This window comes from Echinops telfairi, unplaced genomic scaffold, assembly GCF_000313985.2.
Source record: "Echinops telfairi isolate 266 unplaced genomic scaffold, ASM31398v2 ScPeMD7_18;HRSCAF=68, whole genome shotgun sequence".
NCBI lineage: Eukaryota > Metazoa > Chordata > Mammalia > Afrosoricida > Tenrecidae > Echinops > Echinops telfairi.
This window is the reverse complement of record NW_022103915.1, coordinates 34,745,970-34,765,624: the sequence shown is the minus strand read 5'-3', so window position 1 is coordinate 34,765,624 and position 19,655 is coordinate 34,745,970. Positions and strand designations below refer to the sequence as shown.

The following is a 19,655-nucleotide window of genomic DNA, read 5'->3' as shown; positions in this document are numbered from 1 at the left end:
GCTAGATGACCGCTTGTTTACAGCATGAGGGGATTTTAAGAAATCCTGGAAACTTGGCTGAGAATTCCAATAGGGAAGAATGAAGGCAAGGGTGAGGCTTACCCATCTCCATCAGGCTGGTGAACCCTGGCAGGGCAGGGCTGCTCCTTGGGCCCTTCCCCAGGTTAGGGGCACTGGAAGACCACTGTTTGTACCCGTCCACCAGGGACTTGAGGCTGCATAAGTGAAAGTGGGGAAACTGTTAGAACTAGTTCCTTCTCTTACTCTACCCTTGGGTCCATTGGTCTGTGGAAATGTCTCTCTTCATCGGCACAATTACATCAAAGCTCAAGAGGCTTAGAGCACCAGCAATACATGGTACAGAGCTCACGTATGGTACTTTGTAAACTGTGCACATGCTGGAAAGACATAGAAATGGCAGCATCATATTTGCAGCCCTTCCATGCTGCTAAGGAGAAGCTGGTAGTCAGGCTGGCAAGCAGGCAGGAAACTTACTAAGGGACCAGCCCCAGGGAAAGGCAATAAACGCTGAATACAGCATATGAGGAACACGAGAAATACTGCAGTGCAGATCCTGGCAAACAAAACAAGCACTAAGCACCAGCAGAGACAGAGATGGGCCAGGCCACTCCACTCATACAACTTCTCAGGTTCTTCTTCCAAGCTTACAGCGTACTGAAGCAACTGAAAGCCAACCACTTTAGAACACACACACACACACACACACAAATCAACCAACAAAATTGCCTCTTAAATGAAACCAACCCAGTGCACTTTGGGACAGACCTGTGTAGGTTGTAGGTAATGTTGGACTTGGTTCCTCTACTTTGTCTGGGAGTGGAGAGAAAGAGGACTAGACCTCCCTTTCCAAACTCTATAATCAACCCATCCTGGCAAGAGAGTAACCGAGGATACAGAAATGAAGGAGCAGTCAGAGGCCCAGAAGCACTGGTACCTTCCCGAGAGGAGAGTACAAGACAGAATCTCATCATCTCTGGACTATGGTTCCCTCGGAGACGCTAGGATTATAACCAGAGGTGACTTTTGTTTTTTTTAAGGGTTAGAGAGTACCACTCAACTCAAGTCCACTCTTGCTAGTGTCCCAGCCTATCTGGAGTGAAAATGAGAAAGACCAATTTTCCCATTGACCTCAGAACTCTGTTTTCAGTATTAGCAGAAATGTCCAAAAAGTATATTCGCACACCACTGGTTCTAACCAAAGTCCAGAGCCAGAGGCAAGCATCGGGTTAAACCCACAGCCTGAAATTTCTAACAGAAAATTTCTAACAGAAAATTTTGTAATATCACCTCCTGTGCTGGAAGCCCGGACATTCAGAGGAGCAAAGTCAAACCCAGTGTTACAGACCCAAAGAAGAGTCACCGTCTATTGTCCTAAAAACGAAAGGGGCCAGGCACATCCCAACAAAGGGCTTGCCAGAGACGTGAAGAAGCAGTGAGATCAACACAGGGATTTTCCCAAGGTGCACAAAGGTAAAGCTTCTTTGAAAACACAACAAAACCAAAAATGAGCACAGCCCGGACAAGGAGGCTTGGATCTAGGGAAGCTGCTGTGTGAGCAAGGGAATGAGAGGGGGCCCTTCCCAGCACAGGTCATGAGAGGGGGCAAAGGCCAGACTCACCCTAAGTGGAAATGCGGAGATTCTGAAGGGGTACTTAAACCATTAGCTTTCTCACGTCTCTGAGGGGATCTTCGATGAATAAAGAGAATGCGTAGTGGGCAACAGAGGACACATCCAGTTCAGCCTCCCCCATTGGAACCCTCAAGGCAGCCACCCTCCCCTTGTTAAGTCAGCAAAGCCCCACACCATGCAAGAATCTAACAAGATGGCCCAGATACACGCCTGGGACCTCCAGACGTATGGGGCCAAGGTCCCTGGACAGCCACAGTATAAGGGCAAGGGGCCTGGGATGCCATACATACCCAAGCTCTGTAGAAACAGTACATAGGTGTCCTCCAGATATATACATATATTTAAAGACGACAATGCCAGCAAAACTACAAAACACACTCACTTTACATTACTGAATTCACGATAGCTTTCCCCCCATTACCTATGATTATCAGGTAACAGGTACCGTATGTAAGCTGACCCAAATATCAGCCAAGGTACCTGATTTTATCACAAAAACTGCATTAAAAATGTGCTGGAAAAACTCAGCTTATACTCAAGTACATATGGTTAACAGAAATGTTACCATAAATAAAGTGGTTCTCAAAAATTTCTGACATCAAAGAGGTCTTTCTCTTCTCCTTGAGATTTTATTTCTTCATTAGGAATTTTAAAAAACCACAAAAACACATTGTCATATCTTTTTCAATTGCTTCAGAACTTTGTGAGGGCCAATTTATGCAGGGAGGAAGAAAATTACTAAAGTTAAGATTAACAGCAAAAGAGTTATAACTTAAAAAGAATTGAAGAGCATTCAGTGAAGCAGAGCCATAAAACCTATCGGGATCCACAGCTAGCCTGGTAAGTCCTACCTAGAGCCTTCTAGCATCCGAAATCTCAAGGGATTCTGGGCAACGTAGTTTCTCAGACCTAGTTCAACTCCCTTTAGCTCAAGGTCCAGAGGGCAGAGTGAGAAGTGGAGGCTTCTTGCTCCTAAAGAATTTCGTTCAGCAGCGCAATTTGTCACTCGCAGGGGTTTAGACACTGAGTTCTCACAATGCTCCGGCGTGGTGGATGTTAGGTGCCGGATGAGTGGCTCCCACTCGTTCGTGAATTGTTCAGTTGTACAGAGAGCTGCTATGAGTTCTGCACCATCCTCACGTTTGTCACGTTTGAGCCCATTGTTGCAGCCCCTGTGTCGATCTCTTCCAATGTCTTCCTCATGTTTGCTGCCCTTCCACTTTAGCAAACACTATGTCCATTTCCAGAGACTGGTCTCTCCTGATCACATGGCCAAAGTACTTGAGATGAAGTTTCACCGTCTTCTTTCCTAAGGTGCATTTGGCTGTACTTCTTCCAAGACAGATTTGTTTGTTCTTTGGGCAGTCCATGGTCCTGGAAATATTCTTCACCAGCACCACAATTCAAATGCACCAGTCCTTTGGTCTTCCATAGTCAACGGCCAACTTTCACATGCGTGAGACGACTGGAAGGACCAGGGCTTGGATCAGCTGCACCTCCGTTCTCAAAGTGACATCCTTGCTCTTCAACACTTTGAAAAGATCTTGCACAGCAGATGTATCCAATGCAAAGAATGCAACGTTTGATCTCTTGACTGGTGATTGAGAATCATGAGCATGGATTGTGTATTCTAGCTAGATATAATCCTTGACGGCGTCAATCTTTTCCCCATCTATCAAGTTACCTATTGCTCTAGTTGTGAAGATGCTGGTTTTCTTTCATTTGAAATGTAATCCATACTGAAGGCTGCCGTCCTTGATCCTCATCAGCAAATGCTTAGAGACTTCCTCAAGGTTGTGTATGTGCATATCAAAGGTTGTTAATAAGCCTTCCTCCAATCCTGATGCCCCATTCTTCTTCAGGTAAGCCAGCTTCTTGTAATACTTGCTCGGCATACAAACGGAGTAACTTTGGTAAGAGGAGACAACCCTGATGCACACCTTTCCTGATTTTAAACCCTTCCATATTCCCTTGCTCTATTCACACAATTGCCTCTTGATCCACGTACCATCTCTGCATGAGCACAATGAAGTGTTCTGGAGTTTCCATTCTTTTCAATGGTATCCATAGTTCACTGTGCTTCACAAAGTCGAATGTCTGTGCATAATCAATAAAACACACCTTTTTTTTGGGGGGGGGCGGCTGATATTTTCTGCTTTCAGCCAAGATCCATTGACAACAGTAATGCTATCCTTCTCCTCTAAATCTGGCTTGAATTTCTGGCAGCTTTCTATCAATGTACTGCTGCTGCACCATTGTTGAATTATCTTCAGTGAAATTTTACTTGCATGTGATATTAATACTATTGTTCAATAATTTCCACATTCTATTCGGTTACTTTTCTTTGGAATCATAAGTATATGGGGTTTCTTCCTGTCATTTGGCCAAGTAGCTCTCTTCCAAATTTCTTGGCAGAGACTAATGAGTGTTTCCAGTTACTAATCAGCTTGTTGAAACATTTCAGTTGGTATTCTGCACGTGCTGGACCAATGACTTAAAAATAAGAACTCAAACCTAAATAGGAGCCCTGTTGGCAAAGTGGTCACAAGTTGGGATGCTAAGCACAAGGTCAGCAGTTCAAAACAACCAGCTGCTGTGCACAGGAGAAATATGAAACTTCCTACTCTTATCAAGAGTTACAGTCTCAGAAACCCACTGCCCTGTCCGTTAGGGTCACTAGGCGGGAGGGAGGACTCAGTGGTAGTGGACTTTCTTTGTTAGTTTGAGTTCATAGATGCCTTCAGCGCAACGTGGACTTCCTCCTTTGGTATCATAGGTTCTTGATCATAGGCTACTTCTTGAAATAGGGAATGCTGACTAGTTCTTTTTGGACACTGACTCAGTGCATTCCTTCTATCTTCCCATCTTCTTTCAATGCTTCAATATTTTGCCCATAGAATCTTTCATTATTGCAACTCAAGGATTAAATTCTTTCATAGCTCTTTCAGTGTAAGATGTGCAGAGTGTGTCCTTCCTTCTTGGTCTTCTAAAAACAGGTATTATAATCCTTTATTTATTTATTTTTTGAGATGCCTTTTGACAGTTTCTGTTCAGCTCTTTGACATCATTTCTCCAGTTGCTTTGACTACTTTGATTAAAAGCAAGTTTCAAAGTCTCTTCTAGCATCCACTTTGATCTTTCTTGTTTCTTAAAATGATCCTTTGCCTTCTTTATGGATTATGTTCTTGATTTCACATCACAGCTAGTCAGGTGTTAAGTCATTAGTGTTTAGTAATGCAGAGCTATTCTTGATTGTTCCAGAAATTCAGGTGGAATATATTCAAGGTCATATTTGAGCTCTCGTGGACTTGTTTTAATTTTCAACATCAACTTGACCTTATGTATGAGCAATTGCTGGTCTGCCCCACAGTCAGCCCGTGGCACTGTTTTGGCTGACGATGTCGAGCATCTCCATCACCTCTTCCCACAGTCAATCTCATTGGTGTGTTCCACCTAGAGAAGGCTACATTTACAGTTGCTATTTATGCTACTGAAAAAGTTATTTACGATGAGGAAGTCGGTCTTGCAGAATTCAATCAAGCGATCTCTAGATACACTTCTATCACCAGGGGCATATTTCCAAGTGTTTCTTCCCTTTTTGTTACCAATTTTTTAATTCCAGTTGCCAGTAATTATCAATGCACCTTGAATGCATATCTGAACGATATTGGTATAATTCTTCAATTTCTTCATAACTAGGTTTACTGGTTGGGCCAAATTTTGAAGACTAGTTGTACTGATTGGATTTTATTTTAGGTATGTACATACTATGTTCTCACAACCAACAGTGTGCTTCAAGACAGACCTTGCAACGTTCTTTTGGACGATGGCTATAACACCACACCTCTTGAATTTGTCACTCTGGGCATCACAAACCACATGATTGTCTGGTTCAAAATGGCCAACAACGGTCCATATCAGGTCACTCATGGTTAGGATACTGATCTTGATGTGGTCTACTTCAGTTTTGATGGCTTCTAATTTTTCTAGATTCTTAATTCATACCTTCCAAAGGTTCCGATTGTTAACATATGTTTTCAGCTGTTTGTTTGGTTTCCTTTCTCATTTTGAGTGATGCCCCATCAGCAAATGACGGCCGTGGAAGCTCTACTCCATCCACCCACTAGGGTCGACTCCCCTTTGAGAAGACCGCTCTTCCGTAGTCATTCTCTGTGTGCCTTGCAGGCCAAGGGGCGCATCTTGCGGCGCTGCCTCGGGCGGAGTTCTGCGGCTGTGCATGGGGGTCTCAGTGCCCGACAGTGCTCTGCTGCTACTCACAAGGCGTCCATGGCGAAGTCCTCTGAGGTGGAAAGCGCATTTCTTCTTCAGAGCCTGCCCTTAGTCTGGAAGCTCCGGGTGTCCCTGCTGGTATTTCAAATCCCAATGACGTAGCTTCTCGCATCATAGCAACACACAAGCCACAACAAGTAACAAACAAGTTGTGGGTGGGGAGGTAAACTGGTTTCTATATCTCAAGCTGCTCTCCACAAGCATCCAGTAGCTTCTGACGTGTAGGTTCAGGCAGTCAGCCAGGCCTTTATGTACACAATTGTCATTTTCACCTCAGCTCAATACTGACATTGAAAAAAAGTCTTGGGTGTGAAATTGTCGTGTTTGAAGGATTATCTACACCAGGTACAGCTTCAGGACACCAGTAAGCATGGATCTAAAAGTCAACCTTTAAAAGCCCTTTGGAAAACCCAAAAATACCCCACACAGTAGGGAGAGTGGTAAGGAGAGGAGACAAGAAGTATAGACCCATTCTCTCAGCTATGAAAGGCTTGCCAAGAAGCCAAGCACAAGCCCCAGATCACGTCTTCCCTGCTTACAGCGCAGGGGCCAATCTTCCAGGCCTGCCATCAACAGCAGTGACTCGAATCCTCACAGCAGCTCCACGAGATGGTTGGTACAAGGGCTGTGACCATTGTACAGATGAGAATGAGACATACGAGCACACAGCTAGGATGTGAGGAGCCTGGGTCCACACTCAAGAAGTCTGACGTTGGCATCCACGCTTTTCATCGGATAAATGACTCGGGACACATTTCTACTCTCAAACATACGGGGTTGTCATAAGTCCAAACTGACTGCACAGCCACTGGTGACAGGCACAACCAGGGCTGGGTTATCCTGCCTCTCCCTGCTTCAGGATGAGCCTCCTGCCAAGAAGGCTGAAGCCTAGGATTTAGGCTCTTCTTCCTCTGAACAAGTATTTCAAGGGGAAGAAGAGCACTCAGGCAGAACTGTCTACATTTGGTTAACGTGTGGACTCTTAGATACTTCCAGGAGCTGGCAAACCATAGCTAGTGGACCAAAATTTGCTACCAACCTCTTTTACTTCTTCAGTTATGATGAAAGTGAGTAACAAGATATTTACCGATTCAACATTTGTCACGTGCACAACTTAGTGATGCTGTGTTCACGCGGCTATCACCATTATCCATTTCCCAAGGCCTATCGGCATGGCCACACTCAGTCTTCAATGTACTGCCTGTATCCTACAGCGATTCTGAGCTACAGCAGCAGGGCTGCTGAGACACACAACCGACCATTACCTGGCCCGCTACAGAAACACAGAATAAAAACAAACAGAACAGTGCCTTGCCCTCCCTACTCAAGAGAAAGGAACTGGACAACTCTTGCAGCACTTGTAGTTTCTAGAAAGAATGGAAACAAGTAACAGGCAAAGAGGTTTAAAATCGTGCATCCAGTTTTAAGTGAAAAAGAATCTCACAGCATCTGGCTCTCACCCTTCGTCTCCTGAGGCAAGTTCCTTCTGACCGAACGTACTAGGCCCCCACGTCCGTCCCTTCTTTTTGGGGGCCCTCTTCTCCTCTTCCTCACCCTCCTCCTTTGGGATGACGGAGCTCCGGCCCCACGTCTTGCTGCCTTCACCTGGTGTCACTGTGAAAAACAAAGGTCAGATGGGAATGTGGAGAGCAGGCAGGCAGAGCCTCCCCCCTAGACTAGCCTCTAGCCTCTGCTACACATACACACACACACACACACACACACACACACACACACACAAACACACACATTGCTGCTGCAAAGACTCTAGTACAGCCTCTGAAGGAGTTCTCAACTATCAATTATTTTACCTTCTCAAAATACAACACATGAAAATTCCCCTAAATTCTCATCAGGCCAATGTGGAGCTGACGTTCAGACCAACCAGACATCTGATTGGAACAGATCTGACTTAGGGAACTTGTTTGGTTGGGTAGGGTGGGCTGGTAGGCAGATAACCCCGGGAGAGGGAGAGATTAAAGGAGAAGGCAGTTGCAGACAAGCAGGGTCAGTTTGGGGAAGAAGGGGTTGGGAGGAAAGAAAATAAGGAGTTCAGGACTAAGGAGAAACTTAGGAAAAGGAGGAGACTGGGGAAGAAAGAGCCTAGAGAAATCTGATAGATGAGACAGAATATTCTTCTCATATTGATATCTTGGCGTAAGAATTGAAATTCAAATGTCCCAGGGACTAGGCACATATCATAAAATAAGGAAATGAGCCCATTACAAAAAACCCCAGCACATTACAGACAAAATATAGAACCCAAGGAGGCTATCATCAGTTCCAGCCGATGTGGCCATGTGGGGTGAAAAAAACCAAACCCACTGACGTGATGTTCTTAACAAGTCAGAAACCCAGGTTTACGTTGGTGATAGCGGTGGTGGTGGTGGGTTGATGAAAGCTTTTTCCAACAAATAAAACTGGTACTGACTTAAAGTATTTGTGCAATTTCCTCAGGAGCTAAATGTTGCAAAAAAAAACCCTTCCCAGGGAAGCATGAGCAAAAGAGAAACGATGCCCCAAATGGTAAGAGAGGACACAGGGTCTCCAGGCCAGGAACCAACCTGGTCTACACCACACACCCGCATCCAATTCACTCTAGAGAGACACTACTGATCCCCACAAACTTCTTCGGTGGCCTCTGACAGAGAGTACAGCGTACAGTAAAAAGCGCAGAAGCTAATGCAGAGACCAGGCGGGGCGGGCTACAGGTGTGCCTACATATGTGCACATGTACACACAATGTCGAGGAGAAGTAATGGATGGAGCAAGCCTGGACCCATTGGAGGCTGCACCGAGCAGGGGACAGGAGCCCCTGGTAGGTTCTGGCCCACTAATTTGGGAGCAGTCTCACACTGGATGGCTCGAAGGCGAGGAATGATGGTGGGGCTTGCAGGAGGGCTGGAGCGGTGGTTGATCACACTCTTCCTCTTATCCATGGTTGGGGAAGCTTGCACTGTGAACTTGTGCTGGAAATCTGCTTGGGGAAAGACAAACACGAATGTGCATTAGAGCGTTTCTGGAAGAAGATGGCTATTGCTTGGCATGCCTGAGGGACAAGACCCAGTTTCCTGAAAAGCTCACTGTTTACCTACGGGAAACGCTCAGTTTCCGAATCATCTCATTTTCCCAGAGGGATGTGGCAAGACTAAGGTATGGAAAGATGGGAAGTTCATTATCTGAGTGAATGTCACTACACATATGTCATCAGCTGTCTCTATCATCTATTTTGGGGGCAACCATGACATTCGGAATTGTGTTTTAAAACAGAAGACATTGTTGATTCTTCTAACACATTAGCCTCGGCCTCTCAATTTCGCACAATCTGCCACCATGTGCCCCCTTTCCTCAGAGACCAATGTGTGTGAGAAGATGCTCTTTAGGAAGAGTCGGCAGCGTCGGTTACTAAGAGCTAACCCACCCCCACCCCCCCCAACAAAAGAACTAACCCTTGGTGAAGCAGGGAGATGGGTAAGCGGCCTACATTCAGACGTAGCCCAAAGGGACAACATAAAGAATGTGAGACTTAAGGGCAGTCCACGGGTTGTGTTCAGCTCTGAAGTGTGTTTGTCTCAATGTCCCTGGTTGTCAGAAATGGGTCACAAACAGCTGCAAGGTCCATCTAGGAGTTGCTAGAAGCGTCCCCCGGTGGTGCCAGTGGTCACGTGCTCGTTCGTTCTACTAACCCGCGTGTCGGTGGGCGGTCTGCTTGCACACCCGGGTGGCCACGGGCTGGAATCTACTTGGTGGCAACCAACAACTCATCCTCGCGAGCGGGTGACCTCTCTGAAGGTGGGAACTGCTGCTTTCATTTCTAGGCCTATCAAGGCAACAAGGGAAGCAGTAAACATGACCCTAGGCGGGGAGTTTCACGGAATTGTATTAATTCCCTTGTCCATGTGAGGCTAGTTCGCCAGCCGCCATTCTATTGGCTGACATCGCCCACTACTGTTCCTGCTGGGCGAGCTCCTCTGGCTTGCTTGCATTGCTGGGAAGCTTGCTTCCGGTGACCTTAGAGAAACAGAGCGCACCACCGAGCACTCCCTTCCAGCGTGGGCAGACCACCCACCACAAGGATGCTAATGTACAGGGCCCTGTCTCTCCCAAAGACACCTTTCCTCAGCCAATGTGTTTCTGAAAGGTTAGGTGTAACTCAAAGTCTTATCAGTTTAAGTAATCTAATCTCAACTGCACACAGAGCTACTTATGGGAGGCAGCCATGAGATGCGTTATTTTGCAAAGTCAAATTGTTTGTTGTCATAAATATATGCACATAGATAAACACACACGTACATCAATGTACATGCAAATTATTTTCCCACAGTCAATAGTATATATATCTCCATTCCCATGGGGTGTGTGTGTGCGTGCGTGCGTGCGTGTGTGTGTGTGTGTGTATGTATAGTGGGGGAAAAAATGTTGTTCCCCCACTTATGTTCCCCATTCCAGGTGCCAGGAAAGCACGAGATGTCTCCGTGTGAGCAACCATGCCTCGAGCAGCCTGTCCCGCATCTGCCTCGTCCGTCTTCATGTCCTACTCTGTACAGTCGCCCTCAGTCAGGTCCAAGAGAAAGGCAGACCGCCAGCAGTCCTTCCATGGGGGGACCCGGTCCAGCCCCATCACTGCTGTTTCCAGCTCGTCCTCAGCTCCCGCAGGAAGCCCCGGCCAGAGGCTCGGGCTTCACTTCCCAGCAAGCCTGTGCCACTCACTCACCCGAAGGGAGGCTGATGCGGTTGCCATCGCGGAGCTTCAGCCGGCTCTTCCTGAACTTGCCCTTGCGCTTCTTCACCCGGGGCTTCTCCTGGCACAGCTGGTGGATGATGATGTTCAGCTCCCGCTCCAGGATGTCGATCTCCCGCTCGGCCAGCTCCTGCTCCCGGCGCCGCAGCAGCTCCTCCTGGTTCTTCTGCTGCAGGGCGGCCCGGGTCAGCTCCTCCTCCCAGGTGCGGAGCTCCTGCGGGCAGGGGGAGAAGCACCAGTGAAGAGCAGGGCTCTAAGCACTGAGGGGTGCTGGGGGCGAGGCCTGAGAGCCCTAAGGGTGGGTGCTCATGAGAAAACGGCACTGCTGCCTGCGTACTCCAAGTCGCCGAGGGAAAGAACGACTCAGAATAGTCAAACTAAGGATGGAGGAGCTAAAAGCTAGAGGCCCTCCGGTGGGGGGGGGAGGGAGGGGGGGGGGGGGTTCCCCATTTCCCCCTGAATTGTGTTCAAAATGGCCTGTACATAAGAAATGGAGTCATCTCTGTGCATTTACAGACCTAGTTCTATTGTGAAGTTTACACCGTATGAAGCGTTTGCTTGCTTTTTGATCAGAGCAACACAGTACTTGTTGAAGGGTTGCTGAGTAAGTGTGGGGTCAGTGAATACGTCAATGAGAAACAAGAAGGGGAGAAGGAGCTTTGAGACAGCACTATCCATGCAGACCCTTACGGGAGCATAGATCGATCCATCGCAGGCTGCTGAAAGTTGAGCTCCGCTTTTCTGCCTTTCCTTCTCCACCGAAACAAGTCACAAGCAGGTGGCCATGTGCGCTGCAAATCCTCAGTCCCCGGCCTGACGATTGTACTTTCACCCTCAGGTGAAAAAAAGACACTTGGAAGACGGCGGAAAATGATTCCTGCTTGGTTGGATTTATAGCTAAATGGAAAGAGCAAGCTGATTTCCAGCGCCTTAAGCCCTCCTCTCCCACAGGCTCACATCTAAAGGATGGTGCTGTGGAAGAAGCCCCTTCCTTCCTTCAAGGGAGCCTGAACCCCTGCCCAGAGGCCAGTCCACCCTCACACTCCCTAGAAGCAGGAAGGAGGCTGACCTAACCTGAAGAAATAGTTTTATCAAGCCTGTAGTTGAATCAAGGCAATAGATGAAATATTCTATGGGCAAAACATTGAGTGATGGAGGAAGCAGCAAAAAGACAATGGGAGGAATACACAGAATCACTGTACCAAAAAGAACAGGTCACCAGCCATGGTAATTTCAATGTCGCACATTCATATGAAAGCTATATATTGAATAAGGAGGACGCAAGAAGACTTGATGCATGTAAATTATAGCACCGATAAAGAAAATGGGAAGTAGCATGGACTGCCAAAAGAACACACAGATCTGTCTTGTCCTTAGAAGTGAGGGTAGCGAGACCCCGGCTCACAGCTTTGGACATGTGATCAGGAGAGACCAGTCCCTGGGGGAGGAAAGCATCGTGCACCCTCAAGCAGAAGGGCAGCAGAAGGCCTCCAGTGCGATGGACGGAGGCCGTGGGAGCAACAGTGGACTGACAACGTCCTCAGGGTCGTTCGCTCTGTCGTACAAGAGGCCTCTCTGAGTTGTAGTTGACTGGACGGCACCTATAGCTTGGACTTTTTGCTTTTGTACTTAAAAAAGCAGTGCTATTTGTTTCTATCAAAAATATTTTATTTCAAAAAAAAGAAAGAAGCTACTTTAGTTCTGGGTCACGCTAGACTTGTCAAAATATAAAAAATTCCATTCATACAAAAAAAGAAAAAAAGAAAAGAACTGGTCAATGAACAATTATTTCAACAGGTAGCACATGATCAAGTGCTGATGGCACTAAAGCAATGGTTCTCAACCTGTGGGTCGCAACCCCTTTGAGGGTCGAATGACCCTTTCACAGGGGTTGCCTGATTCTTAACAGTAACAAAATGACAGTTATGAAGTATCAATGAAAATAATTTTATGGTTGGAGGTCACCCCAACATGAGGCACTGTATTAAAGGGACACAGCCTTAGGAAGGTTGAGATCCACTGGACTAAAAGAAGAAGTCCAAGCTGCACCGAAGGCATTAGTGAAAAACAAGACTCAGGGAACTGAGTGAGTACTAAAATACATGGCTCAAGAAATTTGGAAGAGAACTAGTCAACTGAAAAAGCTCCATCTATGTACCCACCCCAAAGAAAGGTGGCTCAACATCATGCAGAAATGACTGAGCAACATCGCAAATATCACACACAAGGAAAATGTTTCTGAATACAATCCAACAATGATTCCAACAGTATATCGACAGGGAACTGCCAGAAATTCAAGTTGTATTTAGGAGAGGACATGGAATGAGAGATATCATTGCTAATGTCAGATGGATGCAGGCTAAAAGCAGAGAACAGTCGAAAGATATTGACTTGCGTTTTATTGACTATGCAAAGGCATTTGGCTGTGTGATCATAATAAACTACGAATAGCAGGGAGAAGAAAGAAAATTACAGAATACCTCATTGTGCTCAGAGACTAAGAAGCAGTTGTTCAAACAGAACAAGGGAATACTACATGGTTTAAAATCAGGAAAGATGTGTGTCAGGGTTGTAGCCTTTTACGATCCTTATTCAATCTGTTGAGCAAATCATGGGAGAAAATGACGACATGAGAAAGAATGAGCTATCGGGGTTGGAGGCTGGCTTCCAATGAGCTTTCATAGGCAGTGGCACAATCCTGCTTGCTGAAATACAGGAGGGCCTGGAGCACTTGCTAATGAAGATCAAGGACTGCAGCCTTCAGTGTGATTACAACTCAGTGGAAAAGAAAGCAAAGTCTTCAAAACCAGACCAATACATAATATAACAAACGGAGAAGAGATGAATCCACAATCAATTCTCATGGAAGCGGCAGTCGAGAAGTGAAATGATTTAGTGTACCCTGTAAATCTGCTGCACAAGGCCTCTAAAATGTTGAAGAGTACGGATGTCACTTTGAGGACTACACTGTGCCTGACTCAGGTCACAGTATTTTCAATTGCCTCATGTATGTGGAAGGTGGGCACTGATAAAGAAGACTGGTGAAGAATCAATGCATTTAAATTGTGGTGTTGGCAAAGAATATGGAACGTACCATGGATTTCCAGAAGAACAAATAGTCTTGGAAGAAGTACTACAGGAATACTCCTTAGAAGGATGGGAAAACCATCTCATATATTTTGGACACACCATCAGGAGAGACCAGTCCCTGGAGAAGGACATCGTGCTTAGTAAAGTAGAGGGGCAATGAAATAGAGGAAGACCCTCAATGAGATGGAGTGACACAGTACTGTGACACTAGACTCAAACATAACAACAACGAGGAGGGTGGTGCGGGACCTGGCAGTGTGAATCAGAACCTGCTGAAAGGCAGCTGTGGTAGTTACGTAACCTGTTGTCAATTTGAGACTTAAGAGTGAAGGGGTGGAGTTTAGCCTGTCAATCAGGTCGCAGCTTGATGACCTCATTTGGAGGCGCTGAGGAGATAAACAGCTCATTGGAGGTGGGACACATGCTCACTCCCTGGCAGACATCCCAGCTGAGAAGACACATGGAGCTAGGCTGGAGGAGCCAGGCAGAGAGCCCTGCCAGTGCTGAGATGCTTACAACCCACTGGATTCATAACACTTTCCACCCACTGGCCTGTGATCTTCCTGCATTCGGCATCATTGCATGCGTTTTGTGAGTCTGAAGAGGACTTTATAGCTTGGTATCATATATACGGGCTAATATCAGACTTATGGACTTGATCTGGATGGGATGGGATGTTTTCTCAATATTCAATTGGTCTTGTATATAAAGCTCTTTCTTAGACACATATGAGTGTCTTGCTGGATTTGTTTCTCTAGTCAACCCAGACTAACATGGCATCTAACAACAACAAATCAGCTATAGAAATGATTTAAAGTCACTTGCTTAGGGTACAATAATACACTTTGAAAAGAATACATTTGGAATTAGATGGCCAATGTTTGAAACTACTTCTTCACTTACTAGTCATGCACCCTGACACAAGGCCCTGACCCTCAGCTCTGAGATGGATAAGGATAATCATAATCATACCCCCTCTACACACTGGCAGCAGGAGCCATAAGCCCAGCTGAGACCTCTCAAGTGCAAGGTGTAAACCACACACAATATCAAAAAGCCATATACTACCTTAGCTTCGATTACCTAATCCCATAGCAGGGAGACGAAAAGCAGTGTCCAACCAAATCCATGAAGATAGCTTCATGTCCCTAACTATGGTCAGCTTCACCTGCTGGGCAGTGATACTAGCTGGACACCTAGGGAGCCGAGCAGGATCAGTTTGGGAGTGGCCACTGAAACCAAAGAGGGTAGATCTCTGGTAGGCTAGGGATCTCTGAATTCCTGGGTCAGTTTGGATTTTAGGGCCCTTTCCATACAGGAGAAATGCCAAGCAATTACAAAACCATATGGGCATTTCTAGCCCATATCCTGTTTCTGATATTGATATTACAAGTCACTAGATGTCATTCATGATAATCTAGTAGAAATGAGCCTATATTGAGTTATCTTCCATTGAAGTGCCATGAAACCTTTCTTGAGCCCTTGCAAATTTTCAACTGGCAGAGTGTGAGGGCTCACTGGAAAATGCCAAACGTGGTTTGGACAATGAAGGAGATACTCTGTAGGGGAGAGGGGGGCTCACGATTTTCCCTTCTCACCCCTTCACATCCTGAAAAGAGAAAAGGTCTGCCATCCAACTCATCCTGGAAGCCTGGAGAGCTCTCTCCACATGAAAGCCTGGAAGGATGGAGCTGTCCTTTGAAAGCAACTCACGACAGGAAGGTGGTAGTGTTAGAATCAGGAAAGTCAGGCTGATAAGCGTCCAGAGGCCGCAGGGAGAGAATCCACTAATTGAAGGCACGCTTGACCCCACCACACATGCAAACCACCCACTTTTTTTTTTACCTTTTCTTTGGCCCTGAGTTGATCAAACATCTCCTGAATCTCATGCTTCCAGTCATCCTGCAGGCAGTGGAAAGAGTCCTTGGGCATTTCAAAGAAGCCAGACTCCTCTATGGTAGTTAGCTGGTCCAGGATATTTGTGAAAGATGGTCGTGAATGGGGGTCAGGATTCCAGCAGTCTGAATGGAACACGTGAGGAGACAGACAGCATGAATGGACAGAGGGAAACCTAAGAGGTAGCATTCAGTGATGCTACCAGACATTTACCAGACAACTTCCTCTCCTTTCTTCCCCCCAAACTGGTTGGCATTTAGAGAAATTCACACGGGGTTCGGGAAGTAAAGTCAGCACTCAACATCACAACCATATGGCAAGATCAAAATGGGAGAGAAGATGCACCAGGAGTCTAAGCCCCTCTCCAGTCCTGACTGCTCACCGAGCCGGGGAAACCCAACGAGTGTTCTCGGTCCACTGCTAAAGTTGATGATGTGACTGCTTGATTCAAAGCGAGTCCAGCACCGACAAGAGATAATTCCCTTTAACTAAAGTTTCCCATGAATTTTGTGAAACACCTTTGTAGACCCACCCCTTCCCCCAGTTCTGCTTTTAGGATTTTTTTGTATACCTCTTCTTCTTTCATATTCCACTTTTGCCCAACTTACAGTAGTATAAACCCTCAAGGAACTTCAAAGTTGCTTAAACATTTGCTTCAAGGAAACACACTGGAGATACAGAAACTGCATTCACGCCATCGACTTCTGCTTCAAAACTCAGAAAGCCCACCGAGGGGGGGTGGGCTGGCGACCATGGATGGGGCTTCAAGTGTTGGTTATGCCCTGGGCCTCCATTTCCCATGAATAAGTTCCCATCTCTACCCCATCTCACTGGGGTGATGTGATGAGGGAGACTAGCGTTTTAGTCAGAGAAGTAAGTTCTACTTGGTCCTGGCTCAGCCACTCACTAATCATTTAGCTTCTTGACTGCGGGTTTCTCAGTTACAAAACAGTGGGGCTTGATCAGATCATTTTTATAGTTCCTTTCTTCATAGATGTTTTTCATTTCTGTATGTAAGATACTCAGAGGTGTCATATAAACACTGCTGTGTCTGATTTGTTTCTTAAATACTGATATATTGAACTACTGAACATCAGTGGCCTTAGCTACTAAGCTAACTTCTCCAGTTACAAAAAATCGACAGAAGAAACATCGGGGGCGTGAAGTCGTCCTTCCAGTGGCCCAAAGGCTTCCTCCCTCAATGACGGATACTTTATCTCAGCTTTCAGTAACTGATCCTGCAGTCACTGGTGAAAAAAATCTACCAACATTATGTCAGTTTTGCTCAGGCTCAGGGGCCACTTACCTTCCATGAGTTTGGCAAAGGGCTCTGGGCACGTGGAAGGGATGGGCAGGGCGAGCTTGTTCATGGCCACTCCATAAGCTACCGCTAAGCCATCGATCCCTCGGAAGGGCACCTCGCCAGTCAGCAGCTCCCAGAGCAGCACCCCATAGCTGAGGAGGAGAAGATAAGCCACGTGATAAGCCACAGCAACCACCTCACAGAAATACAAAGTAGCTCAAGAAGCTTCGCCACGAATTCCCGGACACACAGGAGACTCCGGCAGTCGCTGTCCCCTGCAAGGGCCTCAGCGCGCCCTCCCGGTCTCCCAAGTCCTCACAGAGAGAATTTCTCTCCCGTAGCCTAGGAATCAGAGGACGGGAAGTTCAAAGCTTTGTGGAATAATTGTTCTACAAACTTATCCTCAGACGTGGGCAAAATTATGTAGCTTTCAATCCTTCCAGGAATAAGTCTGAACAAGAAACCACGGGTTATGACCTATCAAAAGAATGAGTCCCCCTATATTTCCACCTCAAATTCTTGTACTAACAATGATTCCAGCATCTATGTACCACGGTACCTTGTATGCATGCAGAGGGTGCTAAGGCACTTTGCACACCTCATCCTTAATGTCTAATAAACCTGAGAGAAGGATGATCGTCACTTTGCGGGTGAAGAAAACACGTTTCAGACAGATGTAATGGCACACATCAAAGGCAAACAGAGTAGGTCATGGGGGTCAATTTCCAACTCTTCTCTAGGATGCCCTTCTACCATTTTTCGATCTGGGAAATTTGTAATGGTCTTTCAAGAATGAATTCAGGGTGGAGGGAAGCGCATATCCCTTCCGCGCCCCCCCCCCCCCAGGGGGATGAACAACAGAAACGTGGGTGAAGGGAGACAGTGGTTGGTGTAAGATACAAAAATAACCATAATAATTTATAATTTATCAAGGGGTCACGACGGTGGGAGGTGGGGAGGGAGGGAAAAAAGAGAAGCTGATACCAAGGACTCAAATAGAAAGAAATTGTTTAGAAAATGATGGCAACATATGTACAAATATGCTTGATACAATTGATGTATGGATTGTTATAAGAGCCCCCATAAAACAATCTTAAATAAAAAGAATTCAAATGTCCCAAATGTATGTGTTTGTTTTAAATAGGAGGCGTTAACATCCCATTATCGTTCCATTCTATTTTTCCATGAGCTTTTTGAAGCCTCCTGTAGTTACTAAACAACACTGCATCAAGCTAAATGCCAGGCGCCGGAATCCAGGATGAAAACAGCCTATTCCCAAAGAGATTCGTGAGCAGGACAGAAACATTGGTAGGATATAGAGAAACGAGGTTTGATACTACGAAGACAGAAAGAAGGGTTACTTCACCGAGTCAGGAGAGGGATAGGTCACAATAGCCTGTGAGCCATACTTTCCAGTACTCAGTGAGGCTGATGCTCCAGAGAGAGGGGTCGGCCGTGCAAAAGCAAGTGCCCAAGACCCCTCAAACCACCCCACGTGAGCAGGCATGATCCCAAACCAAGTCGTGTACAACCCATGTGCCAGGGCACACCAGAGGGTGGCAGATGCCACTTTTTCCTTTATCTCAGTGAGCACCCCAAATAATATGATTTCTTTTCCTATGTATCTTGGCGGGGGGAAAAAAAAAGTCTGGGAAACAGTTCGGAGCCTTGCAGGATCTAGTTCTTCCAGACAGGAGCTGGGTTTTAAACTGAGGTTGATGGGACAATGCAGGTCACTTTAAGAAGGCTTTCCTGAGATCTCCAGGTGTGACTGCCTTTTTTTGGAGACTCTTAGTATGTTCTTATTGTTTGTATATGAGTCTATAGGGAGAGCAGTTTTTTGTTTTTATTTTAATTTTTGCCACGCCGAGCCCAGCACTGTCTCTGGTACACAGAAAGCACTCACGGAGTACACGGTCAGCAGGTCCTGCAGCCTGCACCGGGCACCATAGAGAAAGCCCCGGACATGGCACGGTTACTTTCCACCACACTTTTAAGGTGACTATCAAGATGGTCAGAGGAGCCCTGGTGGTGTAGGTGATGCGTTGGGGTGCTACTCACAAGGTCAGCAGTTTGAAACTAACTACCGCTCCTCCGGAGAAAGACATGGCTTTCTACTCCTTCAAACAGTTAACTTTCCAAAATCCCCAGGGGCAGTCCTACCCTGTCCTATAGGGCCCCTTATGAGTGACAATCGACTCGATGACAGTTTATGAAGAGTGTCACCAAACCAGACAGCTCTAACCAAGCGCCTCTGAGAAACCCCATGGGGCTACTGGCCACATGCCTGGATGAGAGCAATGCTGAGGCTCAGACGCCTTCTCCTGGCAGTAATGCCCTCCCTGCTCCATCCTGGGGAGCCGACTCGCCCAAGAAACCCCTTTCCTCCATACAGGAAAGACGAGCGGTGTCCAGCTGTGTGTGAAGACGCTGGCATAACGGGCCGGTCTTTCAAAGACCCAAACACTGACGCATGCTCATCGTGTTGACTTTCTAGCGGTCAGCCGCGGCTGTCCCGCGGCGAGGTCTCGGGCCGCCCAGTGTTGACCCAGAGAGCACCAGATAAACTAGGGTAGCTCTGCTCTTACCCGGCTTGTTTCTTCGTCCTTCTAAATCCCATTTGACGGACTCTACACCTACGAGGCGAGAGAGGGGTGAGGCTGCCTGCTCCTGTAAAGGTTTA

General features: G+C 46.5%; 1 protein-coding gene across 2 annotated transcripts in view; it reads right to left on the bottom strand.

Annotated features, from left to right (window-relative positions):
• MAP3K9 (mitogen-activated protein kinase kinase kinase 9) overlaps nt 1–19,655 on the bottom strand; it is a 93,257-nt gene that overhangs the window by 5,891 nt on the left and 67,711 nt on the right. The window contains exons 3-9 of one of the 2 annotated variants that reach the window (XM_004698690.2): nt 16,976–17,124; nt 15,619–15,794; nt 10,657–10,897; nt 8,797–8,919; nt 7,403–7,556; nt 1,641–1,709; nt 103–215 (exon numbers count right to left, since the gene is read on the bottom strand). In XM_004698690.2, coding sequence (XP_004698747.1) covers nt 103–215; nt 1,641–1,709; nt 7,403–7,556; nt 8,797–8,919; nt 10,657–10,897; nt 15,619–15,794; nt 16,976–17,124 — 1,025 coding nt within the window. The remainder of the gene's footprint in view (nt 1–102; nt 216–1,640; nt 1,710–7,402; nt 7,557–8,796; nt 8,920–10,656; nt 10,898–15,618; nt 15,795–16,975; nt 17,125–19,655) is intronic. The other variant, XM_045288243.1, reaches the window with a different exon arrangement.